The 13480-nt window shown below is 41.6% G+C and overlaps 1 protein-coding gene across 2 annotated transcripts in view; it reads left to right on the forward strand.

Annotated features, from left to right (window-relative positions):
* Positions 1-586: 586 nt before the first annotated feature.
* Positions 587-13480, forward strand: part of LOC121576053 (vinculin) — a 79388-nt gene continuing 66494 nt past the window's right edge. For both annotated transcript variants that reach the window (XM_041889347.1, XM_041889356.1), the window contains exon 1: positions 587-945. In XM_041889347.1, coding sequence (XP_041745281.1) covers positions 778-945 — 168 coding nt within the window. In that variant the 5' untranslated portion in view covers positions 587-777. The remainder of the gene's footprint in view (positions 946-13480) is intronic.

A 13480-nucleotide genomic window follows, 5' to 3' on the forward strand; every position in this document is an offset into this window, starting at 1 on the left:
TGCAATTTAGTTGTAGGCTAGCGGTATGCTTAAATATGCTTTGAATTACTTAAACACTGCAGTCTTTGAGCTAATGTATTATGATAACTATAAAGAAGGCTAATGGAATATTTATCGACTCAATATCTGGGAATTTTATCCATCTTATCAAACCACAATTCCATTTGGGATATTATAACTTTCTATTCTATACTAAAATTATATTCTACAATTGTTCATTCTACCTTTATATATAAAATGGACAGAGCAGGTATAGCCTTCATCCCAAAGCAACTAGGCTACACTTCAGTCCCTTCTGCCAGCAATTTGTCACTACAACTTTCACTGTGTATGTCCTTACTGGTTGGAATTTGCTCCTCTCAACAGAAGAGGCATATTTCCCTTTTTAGGGCATGATAATGTACTACGTAATTTTGGGAGAACTTGCGTCTCTAGCAAACTCGAATGTGTGGAATAGGCGGAGCATATCGGGAAAGATTGGCATTCACTTGTGCCAATCGCGTTGGCGGTGACATTATGCTATTTCTCTTATTGGTCGGAGGGTGGACATTACGTTCATTATGCTTTAGGTTGCAATTTAGGTTGGGGATTCTCTCATTGATGGTTGCAAGGGGGTAGTTCATGTTCCTAGAGAGTGAAACTGTCCTGGGGAAGGAAAGTGTTGGATTAACCAACTGTTGACTTCATAAAGGCGCAAACAAGAGAGGGAACTTTTGAAACACCTAACGGTGTCTGCCTTTTTTCTCTTGGATAGGAGAGCGGACTTAAGTTTTCATCATGCCGGTTTTTCACACAAAGACGATAGAAAGTATCCTAGAGCCGGTGGCTCAGCAGATATCCCATCTGGTGATAATGCACGAAGAAGGTGAGGTAGACGGGAAAGCTATCCCGGATCTCACGGCACCGGTGGCTGCGGTGCAGGCGGCTGTGAGCAACCTGGTTCGGGTAAGTGAACAGCCCACACAGAATACACTGGCGTAGGGTTGGTTACCTGTCGCTCGCTGTCTGTGTAGCGCTACATTGTGCCAGCCCGCCGCGATTCCAGTCAATTGTCATTTTATGTGAGAAGTTACAGCTGCGGTTACTTTGTTTCTTTTCACTGCTCTATCGGTTGGCAACGTTCTGCTTTTAGAACGCGAGAGTTGTAGCTACACTGTGTATATATAACATTTTGTTGAAGTTCTCTTTCACTTGGACCATAGGGCAGTGACGCCCTTTTCCCCTTGAAAATATGCCCTGAGCCTGCCCCCTGGAGCCGAGGCTTGACTTATACACTATTCTTATGCCACTGTATTTCAAAGATCCTTTGTAACTAACAATTGAAAAAACAATTGTTAACTATCTTCAACTCAAGTGTTGTCATTTTTTAAAATTCATAATTTAAGCAGTATTTGTATTGTAGACTTGTGTAAATGCCAACATATAATTGCATGGATCTACATTATGTTTCCTACTCAACTTTGTGCCAGTATCTTTTTTAAATTAGAATTAATGGAAGTCATGCCGTTATAGTGTAGGCTATTTGGCTGGTAAGGGCAACCCCAGTGTATTTCATCACCATATGATCTGCTAATGACAGACACATCTGGTAGTTAAATCTTCTTCACGTTTTGCTCTGAATATAGCCTATGTATACAGTAAAATGTAATCTTACAATCAGACATGGACATACTCTCGTAAAAATAGGCCACTGTTTTTCACACAGTATAAGTGTTCTCAACAGTTTTGAATGTAATTAACTACAGTCTGAGCTGTGGCTTAGTTAGACAAGTGTAAATCGAAAAGCAGTTAAAACCCCAGTGCCAATAGAAGTTGTGCTCCACAGAACAACTTCTTACAGTAGATGACTCACTGAACTCCATGGCAGCCAGCAAGCTAGGCCTACAGTCTAGGCCAGGGGTGGGCAAACCTATTGGCTCAAGGGCCACATTGAGTTTTTGAAACCTGGTGAAGGGCCACATACTATATGCATGACAAAACATGTGAAGCCTTTATTCATTTTCACATTGACACTAAACTACTAGTGTACTGTAGGTGTACATATGCTTGCAGAACAATTCTACCCCTGTACCATCTCTACCCTTGTTTTTTGGAAACACATTTCCCACAGATTTTTAACAAAATTGATATAATTTATAACATCACAGACACACTCAAACACACACACATATCCTGCATCTCGACCCTTGTAAAGTACAATCAAACTTAGTTATCAATATGCAAACTTAAAAATATATATATATATATATATATTATATGACTGGAGACATGCAAAATGTAACAGCAGATGTGTAAAAAAAAACTATTCAAAAATGTGAGTGAAACATATGGTAAGAGCATCCGTTTCATTTGGAATGGTCTGTTTTTGAAAGCATATTAAGGAACAATTCTCATATCCATTATGAGCCATATTCACAGTTATCCAATCACCTCAGCCCAAATCTGACTGATGAGTTATTACCTGTATCCAAGTGCATTGCTGGATAATTCTCATTGCATAACTATCACCATGAAAAAGCATAATCCTTGCCTACCCCAGTCACAGTCTTAATGTGAACAATGGGTCTGGTCACCTCTCTTGGCAAGGGCATCAAAGTCTGGTGTCATCTTTGATGTAGAGATTCTCAGAACAGCTGACAAGTGGTCATTTGTTAAATTTGACCTGTGATGGGATTTGTTGTAGTTCATGACTGAGAACGTTTGTTCACACACATATGTGGACCCGAATAAAACAAGCATCCTTTGGGTGTGCTTTTTAATGTTTGGAAACTTTGTTTCATTCAGTGAGCCATAGAACTGGTCTATTGTTGCAGTTTTGTACTTCTCCTTCAAAGCACTGTCACATTGGATGTCGATGAACTCCAATTGTGTGTCTGGTGGTGCTTTCTCACTGTCGAAAGACAGGGGGCATGATACAAGCTCCAGCTCAGTCTCAATCTTGGTGAAGTCTGAGAAGCGGCGGGAAAACTCAGCATGCAGGTCGATCAAAGTGCTACTGTACGTCTCAGTGCGGCACTGCGATGTGGGCGTTCAGTGCGGCCAGTGTCGGAAAATGAGCGAGAGACCGGCTGCTCATTTGTCTGGAGAACAACATAAGTTTGGCCTTTAATGCTTTGACGTTGGAAAACAGTTAATGCACAAAAACACAATTTCCCTGCAGTTTCACATTTATATCGTTCAGATGCCCCAATATGTCCACACCGAAAGCAAAGTCGCCCAGCCATTCTGTGTTTCAACTAGGAGAAGTCGTCAGCTTTACCAACCGTATCAAGGAACATACTGTTGGTGAAACCATAATTAGGAGAGGGAGTACAAACCATCGACGCTAGACAGAGTGGAATTAGGTTTAAGCAAAAGGCAGTTTTTTAAAACAGAGATAGCTGGTACTGCTCAAGCTACATGCATGGACCCAACCAATTGCCTCTTAAGGAGACAGTTGAGAAAGGATGGATAAACAGAGTTACAGCATTATTTTATACAATGTAACATAAAGGAAGGGGTCCTTCTTCTAGTCCCTTGATAGGTTCCCGAGGCGTAGGAGGCGGGTCTGCTCTGTCCAGAGCAGATGCCCCATTGGTGCACGGCAGAGTCCTCTGCCCTTGGCACCCGACCAGTAGACAGGGGAGTTGAGAATGAGTGTGCGTCCACAGTGAGATGTGTGTGTGTGTGTGTGTGTGTCTCAAGGGAAACTCGTGGGGAGCAACAAGTGATTGTGGCCTGTGGCGTGGGTGTTGTCCTTGGCCACCTGGTGACAAGATATGGTCCTCTGTCCATTGTTCGCTACTAAAATGTTATGCACAGACAACTAACACAACAGTATCAGACACATGACACAGAACAGTACGCTGTTAGTATCAGACACATGACACACTCCTGTAACAGCATTTATAAGACCATTTTACACAACATATTACTCAGATCAATCTATAACATTTTATATTTACTACGACAATACCTATCTCCCCTCAGTTTCCACACACAGCGAAATACTTTTCCCAGGCTTAGCCAGCGCACATTTGAATGGTACAACAAGTCCTGGTGCTCTGCCTCTGTGTCATTGTGCAGCTGAATGAACTGACGATGGTTAAGCCCCCTTGCCAGGCTGGCAGTTAAAGGGAAACGTCACCGCTAGACATTATTTGGGGTGTTTTTCCAGTCTCCCTACATAATAATGAGTGATGAGAGGGTGTTTCAGACATAATTATTCACTATAGCTGTATTTTTATTTATAAAATTTTTGCGCTTGGAGAGTTCAACCAATGATGTCATTGGTTGATTTGAGCCTGCTGTCTGATATATGTTCTTATCTGCCAGGACATTGCAGGATATCTAGGTTGACTAATTTTCCCTGGCTTTGTAAAGACTACAGACTGATGGGAGCCCTACTTCCTTGTTCTCACCCTCGGAGGCAGGCTTTTCAAAACGAGGCAGGCTTTTCAAAACGGGGCAGGTACTAGTTTACAGGTTCATGGAACCTATGTTACCATGCACTGTCTAGCCGAGATGGCTAAATAATTAGCTACAATAGCAGTTTCTAATGATTCCTCTTTCCAAGAAGAGCTGGACGATGTAACATTTTTTGATGTTCTTTTACATAGGATCATACAGCCCTATTTATTTGAGCCGGAATACACTGAAGTTGAGACAGCGAGAAAAAGACCAGCTGGACCACGACTCAGGAGGGCAAATGACAAACAAGTAAGTTGGTTTGCTGTCGGTAGCTAGCTAGCAATATAAGCTCTCTTTTTACACAAGGCAGTGTTGTTCAGTACAGTACAATTTGGTGATCGATTCGGCCATAACAGGGCTTGCTAGTACCACTACAAGGCAAGCTAGCCAAGTTTAGCTGTACTGTAGTCTAACATTATATCTAGCTAGCTAACTAGCCTAGCTAGCCGCGGTGCCTCTCATTAGGAGCAAAACTGGAGAGATGTTTTGATGATGATGATGGCAGAGAGTAAAGGAATTACTTTGGCTTTACGACTCATGTTAGTCTTGGAGTAACTATACCTGTGTGTTGTAGCTAGCTCGCTAACGTGTGTCTCTGAGATGTCTCATATTCTACACAATGCTGCTACAGTAATAATACACACAGTACACAACGATTTCCCATTAATGTGTTCGTCTTTCTCTCACAGACAATACCGCTTGGATACAAAGAACTTGATCCCATAACAACAATCTCCCCTTGTATCAAAGTGACTCCGAACTCCTCACTGCACAACCCAAACACACCATATGCAAGTATTCCCTTTGTAGAACTGTAGTATTTATAATAAACGTTAGTAGTATATTTTTAATCTACTGTATATATGTTATACATTTAAAAAACCATGAGCTGGCGCACACCCAGAGAAAATGATTTAGTGTAGAGGTGCTGACTAACGCCAAATAAACTGTAAGCTATAAAATAAAGAGAGTCGCACACTCTATATATACACTACCAGTCAAACGTTTGGACACACCTACTCATTCAAGGGTTGTTTTTTATTTGTGCTATTTTTTACATTGTAGAATAATAGTGTTGACATCAAAACTATGAAATAACACATATGGAATCATGTAGTAACCAAAAAAGTGTGTTATATTTGAGATTCTTCAAATAGCCACCCTTTGCCTTGATGACAGCTTTGCACATTCTTTCCATTCTCTCAACCAGTTTCACCTGGAATGCTTTTCCAACAGTGTTGAAGGAGTTCCCACATATACTGAGCACTTGTTGGCTGCTTTTCCTTCACTCTGCCGTCCGACTCATCCCAAACCATCTCAATTGGGTTGAGGTCGGGTGATTGTAGAGACCAGGTAATCTGATACAGCACTCCATCATTCTACTTCTTGCTAAAATAGCCCTTACACAGCCTGAAGGTGTGTTGGGTCATTGTCCTGTTGAAAAACTAATTATATTCCCACTAAGCCCAAACAAGATGGGATGGCGTATCACTGCAGAATGCTGTGGTAGCCATGCTGATTAAGTGTGCCTTGAATTCTAAATAAATCACAGACAGTGTCACCAGCAAAAGAACCCCACACCATAGCACCTCTTCCTCCATGATTTACGGTGGGAACCAACGTTCCGGCATCACTGTGCCTTCTTCTTTACCCAATAAATTGCTGGCAGTTTATATACTGTATATATAGTGTGCGACTCTCTTTTTATAGCTAAATGTAATACATTGCCATAACTGTTCCTGCATACTGCTGTGTAAACTCACCTCTGTCTCCAGAGCAAATAAACGGTCTTGAATACAAGCCATGTCTACTTATTTGCTATATTGCCCTCAAACTCAACTCTGGACCTCGAAGCCAGTCCCACTACATTTTTTCATTGTTCCCTTCTAATCATGGACACCAGGTGGGTGCAATTAATAATCAGGTAGAACAGAAAACCAGCAGGCTCCAGACCTCGTAGGGTCAGAGTTGAATGCCCCTGCTATATTGAGGCTAACCTACTGTTTTATTGAAACATGTTTACTTGCTAACAAATTAAAAGTTTAAATGATACACCAACTCCCTGCCTCATTTGTTTTAGCAGTAAGACTGAAGCTAGTTTATCCAAATACATTTCATGAATATCAAAATGAATTGATCCAGAAGTTGAAGTCAACACTTTATTGGTTTCTTATGCAGCTGGAATCATTTAGTAACTTGTCAGTACACTTGTAAAAAATATGATATAAAACACCATTATATACATATGTACAACAGCTAGCAATATCTATACCACAATGCAGTTGTTAGCATACTAGGCATTCTATATTATACTACAACATCAGTCTAACTGAATATGGATGTTGTGTTGGTTGAATGTTCCAGGCAAGTTCCTGAATGTTCTTCAGCTGGTGAACCCCTTATTGTGTTGGGTAATGGCAGGCTGTTTAGCAGGCGCTGTGGCGATGTTGTCAGGGATATTGGGTTTGGGTAGCTGTGACTCAGGCTCCTGTTAGACAAACGTCTGGTCCTTTCTGCACTCCACAGCCAGATCATGCATACTAACCTTCACACACAATACCCACCCCCAACAGACACCAGTCAGTCACCCACACATCCCCCTCCTTACTAATACCTCCTGCACTGTTTGAGCTAGGAACACAAGCATTTCGCTACACCCGCAATAACATTTGCTAAATATGTGTATGTGACCAATACAATTTGATTTGTTTTTTTTTCTCCAATTTAGACTTCAAGCCTTGCATGAACAATCAACTAAGCCGCCATAATACAGAGAGAACTACAGTAGAAGTAGTAGCCTACTTGTAAACACACCAACTATAACAAGACAAGAACCATGTTTATGCCTAGCTCCAGTATATTTATTTGCTTGTTATGGAAAGATTTAGTCGATTTTAAAAAGGTGACTTACACTAGTACCTGATGCTAAGCTTGATGTTGATGCCTCTGAAGATGTTGATGGGATCGGACTCTAAATAGAAGACAGTCACATTAGCCTCTGCGGTAGTTAGTTAGCTAGCTAGCTAACGGTTAGCTAACGAAACCTAACGAAGCTAACGTTAGCTTGCAAAGTTACAAATCACATCGCCAGATAGCAGCTGGCTAATTACATTGATATGCTTTGGAATGTCTAGCCAGTGTATTATTAAAGCTAGCTAGCTAGATTTTAGTTTTGATAAACAAATTTAGTTAGCTAGGTAACGTTAGCTTGACTTATTTTCTGCTGATCGGATGCTTTCCTCTTTGAAGTGAAGGGGAAAATCGATGGAATAGCATCACTTTTCAATGTTTGATGACATGACAACCCCATCCATTGAGACTTGAGTTCCATTTCGAAATCCTCTGGCTGAAACTTCTGGTTACAAACACAGACATTTTTATATGTACTGGATACACCTCCATTGGGCAGTACTACGTCTTGAAATCGCTATGAATTCTGGATAATTGTGGTTTGCTTACAATCAGGAAATGTAGCTGGTCCGTTTCTACTGGTGAGATGCAGAAACGTTTGTAAATGATATGCTTGTAGTGAGGAAATAAATATTTTTGGACACATATGATATGTTAATAACATACTGTATTAATGGACATATAGTGAAATAGGGCAGTGGTGAAATTTCCCTTTAATCTGGTGTAGGCCTATGGGCTAAACAAGCCAGAGTGACTCCTGCATCCATTCCTTTCTTTTATTGTCATACATTTCTTGTACATTTTTCACAAAATATAACAAAAGGATACAACAAACGAGTATCCCCTGTAGCCCTTAGATCGCAATATCTTATTAAGCTAACATATGGAATTGTTTTAAGATGGTCATTAAAATTGATAATTTAGCCATTTTGATTTTGCATTTTAGGACCTCTGTAGTGTAGGTATATACACTACCAGTCAAGTTTGGACACACCTACTCATTCAAGGGTTTTTCTTTATTTGTACTATTTTTTACATTGTAGAATAATAGTGAAGACATCAAAACTATGAAATAACACAGATGGAATCATGTAGTAACCAAAAAAGTGTTAAACAAATCAAAATATATTTTATATTTGAGATTCTTCAAATAGCCACCCTTTGCCTTGATGACAGCTTTGCACACTCTTGGCATTCTCTCAACAAGCTTCATGAGGTAGTCACCTGGAATGCATTTCAATTAACAGGTGTGCCTTCTTAAAAGTTAATCTGTGGAATTTATTTCCTTCTTAATGCGTTTGAGCCAATCAGTTCTGTTGTGACAGAAGATAGCCCTTTTTGGTAAAAGACCAAGTCCATATTATGGCAAGAACAGCTCAAATAAGCAAAGAGAAATGACAGTCCATCATTACTTTAAGACATGAAGGTCAGTTAATACGGAACATTTCAAAAACGTTGAAAGTTTTTTCAAGTGCTGTCGCAAAAACCATCAAGCGCTATGATGAAATTGGCTCTCATGAGGACCGCCACAGGAATGGAAGACCCAGAGTTACCTCTGCTGCAGAGGATAAGTTCATTAGAGTTACCAGCCTCAGAAATTGCAGCCCAAATAAATGCTTCACAGAGTTCAAGTTACAGACACATCTCAACATCAACTGTTCAGAGGAGACTGTGAATCAGGCCTTCATGGTCGAATTGCTGCACAGAAACCACTACTAAAGGACACCAATAATAAGAAGAGACTTGCTTTGGCCAAGAAACACGAGCAATGGACATTAGACTGGTGGAAATGTGTCCTTTGGTCTGGAGTCCAAATTGGAGATGATTGGTTCCAACCGCTGTGGCTTTGTGAAACGCGGTGTGGGAGAACGGATGATCTCTGCGTGTGTAGTTCCCACCATAAAGCATGGAGGAGGAGGTGTTATGGTGTGGGGGCGCTTTGCTGGTGTGTGTGATTTATTTAGAATTTAAGGCACACTTAACCAGCATGGCTACCACAGCATTCTGCAGCGATACGCCATCCCATCTGGTTTGGGCTTAGTGGGACTATCATTTATTTTTCAACAGGACAATGACCCAACACACCTCCAGGCTGTGTAAGGGCTATTTTACCAAGAAGGAGAGTGATGGAGTGCTCTATCAGATGACCTGGCCTCCTCAACCCAATTGAGATGGTTTGGGATGAGTCGGACTGCAGAGTGAAGGAAAAGCAGCCAACAAGTGCTCAGCATATGTGGGAACTCCTTCAAGACTGTTGAAAAAGCATTCCAGGTGAAGCTGGTTGAGATAATGCCAAGAGTGTGCAAAGCGGTCATCAAGACAAAGGGTGGCTATTTGAAGAATCTCAAATATAAAATATATTTTGATTTGTTTAACACTTTTTTGGTTACTACATGATTCCATATGTGTTATTTCATAGTTTTGATGTCTTCACTATTATTCTACAATGTAGAAAATAGTAAAAATAAAGAAAAACCCTGGAATGAGTAGGTGTGTCCAAACCTTTGACTGGTACTGCATATATATTTAAAAAATGGCAAACAATTATTTGATGAAACATTGAATTTGGCCTTTACTGCTATAGTCCATAGAAACACATTGAATAACACATTTGTACATGGCAAAACAGACAGCCAAAAAATAAATCATAAGGAATAAGGTGTTTAAGTGTCTGTCTTATATCTGAGCGATATAAGAAAACGCACTTTTGCCATTTTTACAGCCTGGTACTGGGTTACCTTCAGACGACTCCCATGAAGCTTGTGTGCGTAAAGCACAACAACCGACGTGTTCGTGAGAGTCTCCCCTTTCAATATTGGTGACCTATTAGTTTGTAGCTCCAACTGTTCGGTCTGTATAGTCAGTATTGTGAGAAGACCTCTTCGAAATGAGGACGTCTGCGACAGAGCTCAGACGACTGCTGTAAAGCCTGTGGATGTCATAGACTCAAACAACCAACACTGTCGTGTTCATCAGAGTCTCATCTTTCGATGGTGGTAACCTATTAGTTTGTAGCTCAAACAGTTTGTGTTTTACAGACGATTTCGTGACGATTTTCTTGTCCGCATCCTCTTTTGTAGAAAAAGACCGCTTTCACAAGCAGACATAATATTGGTGGAAAGAGGGGATTGAACTGCAGTGATAAGTCTCTAGCATAAACACATGGGTAGCTTTTCAAAATGATGTCACCGTGTGACGCACAAGTGCGTCAATCGACTGTAGGGGGGTATAGTGGTTAAGAGCGTTGTGCCAGTAACCGAAAGGTCGCTGGTTCTAATCCCAGAGCCGACTAGGTGAAAAATCTGTCTGTGCCCTTGAGCAAGGCACGTAACCCTAATTGCTCCTGTAAGTCACTCTGGATAAGAGCGTCTGCTAAATGACAAAAAAAGAAAAAAAGAAAAAAAAGAATAGTCTAACCACTTTGCATTTGTTTTCGCATGACTCTTGGTCCTCCTCTACAGAATCTGCCATTAATAACTGCTGAAAACATTAACATGTCTGGTTCTGAATGCACTTTACCCTGTTGTACATTGTTCATCTGTCCACAACCCCCAGAATTCCTTCCTTAATGAGGTGTGCTAAAAGGATGATTCATGTCTGTTTGCTCATAGAAAGTCAATGAGATCTATGGCCTGCCTGATAAGTCATAGGCCTACTAAGAACTGTGAAGGGAACAGCTGTTTTGTTGGGCAGTTTCATTCTTTTGAAATGTGATTTATACATCTGCATTATTCAAAATGAATTATGTTGTAACTTGCAAATCAAATTGTATTTGTCACATGCGCCGAATACAACGGGTGTAAACTTAACCATGAAATGCTTGCCTGCGAGCCCTTCCCAACAATGCAGAGTTAAGAAATAATAATAAAAAGAAAAGAAGTAACTCAAGATGAATAAAATACACAAGAATAGAGCTATATACAGGGGGTAGCAGTACCAGATCACTGTGCAGGGATATGAAGTAGATATGTACATGAAGGCAGGGTAAAGTGACTAGGCATCAGGATAGATAATACGAGTAAAATAAATAACAGTGTAGCAGCAGCATATGATGAGTGTAAAACTGTGTTTATGTTCTCGGTGTGTGTGTGAGTGTGTATATACACTCAGTGTACAAAACATTAGGAACACCTTCCTAATATTGAGTTGCACCCGCTTTTGCCCTCAGAACAGACTCTATTCGTCAGGGCATGGACTCTACAAGGTGTCGAAAGTGTTCCACAGGGATGTTGGCCCATGTTGACTCCACAGTTGCTTCCAGTTGGCTGGATGTCCTTTGGGTGGTGGACCATTCTTGATACACACGGGAAACTGTTGATCGTGAAAAACCCAGCAGCATTGCAGTTCTTGAAACACTCAAACCGGTGTGCCTGGCACCTACTACCATACCCCGTTCAAAGGCACTTAAATCTTTTGTTTTGCCCATTCACCCTCTGAATGGCACACATGTACAATCCATGTCTCAATTGTCTCGAGACATACAAATCATTCTTTAACCTGTCTCCTCCCCTTCATCTACACTAATGAAAGTGGATTTAACAGGTGACATCAATAAGGGATCATAGCTTTCATCTAGTCAGTCTATGTCATGGAAATAGCAGGTGTTCCTAATGTTTGTACACTCAGTGTATAGCAGGGTTCTTCAATTCCGGTCCTGGAGGGCCGAAACACTTCTGTTTTTTATTTCTACCTGGTAGTTAATTGCACTCACCTGGTGTCCCAGGTCTGAATTAGCCCCTGATTTAGAAGGAGAGGATGAAAAACAGAGGTGTTTCGGCCCTCCAGGACCGGAATTGAAGAACCCTGGTGTATAGTCTTGTGAGCGTGCATAGAGTCAGTGCAAGAAAGGGTCAGTGCAGATAGTCATGGGAACCATTAATGAACTATTAAGCAGTCTTATGGCTAGAAGCTGTCAGCCTGTTGGTCCGAGAGCCGATACTCCGGTTCCGCTTGCCAGACAGTAGCAGAATGAACAGTCTATGGCTTGGGTTGCTGTAGTCTTTGGACATTTTTCAGACCTTCCTCTGACACCGCCTCATATAGAGGTCCTGGATGGCAGGGAGCTTGGCCCCAGTGATGTACTGGGCTGTCCGCACCACCCTCTGTTGTGCTTTGAGACTGAAGGTGGTGCATTTTCCATACCAAGCGGTGATGCAGCCAGTCAAGATGCTCTCGATGGTGCAGCTGTAGAACTTTTGGTAACACTTTATTTGGATAGTCCAGCTACAGACTATCAGTAACATTTTGACTAACTATCTACTAACCGTAACCATAGCTCTAACCCTTATCATAACACTAACCTTAACCCTTACCCTAACCCTTATTTTAAACCTAACCGTAACCTTAGCAAGCAGTTGCTTATCAACAGATTGTTTGTTGATAGTATGACCATCTGTAGAGCATGTACAGATGGAAAATCCGGACAATCCAAATAAAGTGTGACCTAACTTTTTGAGCATCCGAGGGCCTTGCCAACTCTTTTCAGCCTCCTGAGGGGGAAGAAGCACTGTCGTGCCCTCTTGAAGACTGTGCGGGGGTGTGTGGACCATGTTAAGTCGTTAGTGATATGGACACCAAGGAACTTGAAGCTCTCGACCCGCTCAACTACAGCCCTGTCGATGGGGTGGGGACTTTCTTTCTCCTGTAGTCCAAGATCAGCTCCTTAGTCTTACTCATGTTGAGGAAGAGGTTGTTGTCATGGCACCAACCTGCCAAGTTTCTGACCTCCTCCCTGTAGGCTGTCTCATCGCCATCAGCGATCAGGCATATCACTGTTGTGTTGTCAGCTAACTTGATGATGGTGTTGGAGTCATGGGTGAACAGAGAGTACAGGAGGGGACTAAGCACACACCCTTGAGGGGCCCTGTGTTGAGGGTGAACGTGACGGAGGTGTTGTTGCCTAACCTCCCCACCTGGGGCCGTCCTGTCAGGAAGTCCAGGATCCAGTTACAGAGGAAGGCGATCAGTCCCAGGGTCCCCATCTTGGTGATGAGCTTGGAGGGGACAATGGTGTTGAACGCTGTGCTGTAGTCTATGAACAGCATTCTCACATAGTTATTTCCCCTATAACTGTGTGAGTGGGAGAGGCCAGTGTGAAGTGCAATTAATATTGCGTAATCTG

Source organism: Coregonus clupeaformis, chromosome 1 (assembly GCF_020615455.1).
Source record: "Coregonus clupeaformis isolate EN_2021a chromosome 1, ASM2061545v1, whole genome shotgun sequence".
NCBI lineage: Eukaryota > Metazoa > Chordata > Actinopteri > Salmoniformes > Salmonidae > Coregonus > Coregonus clupeaformis.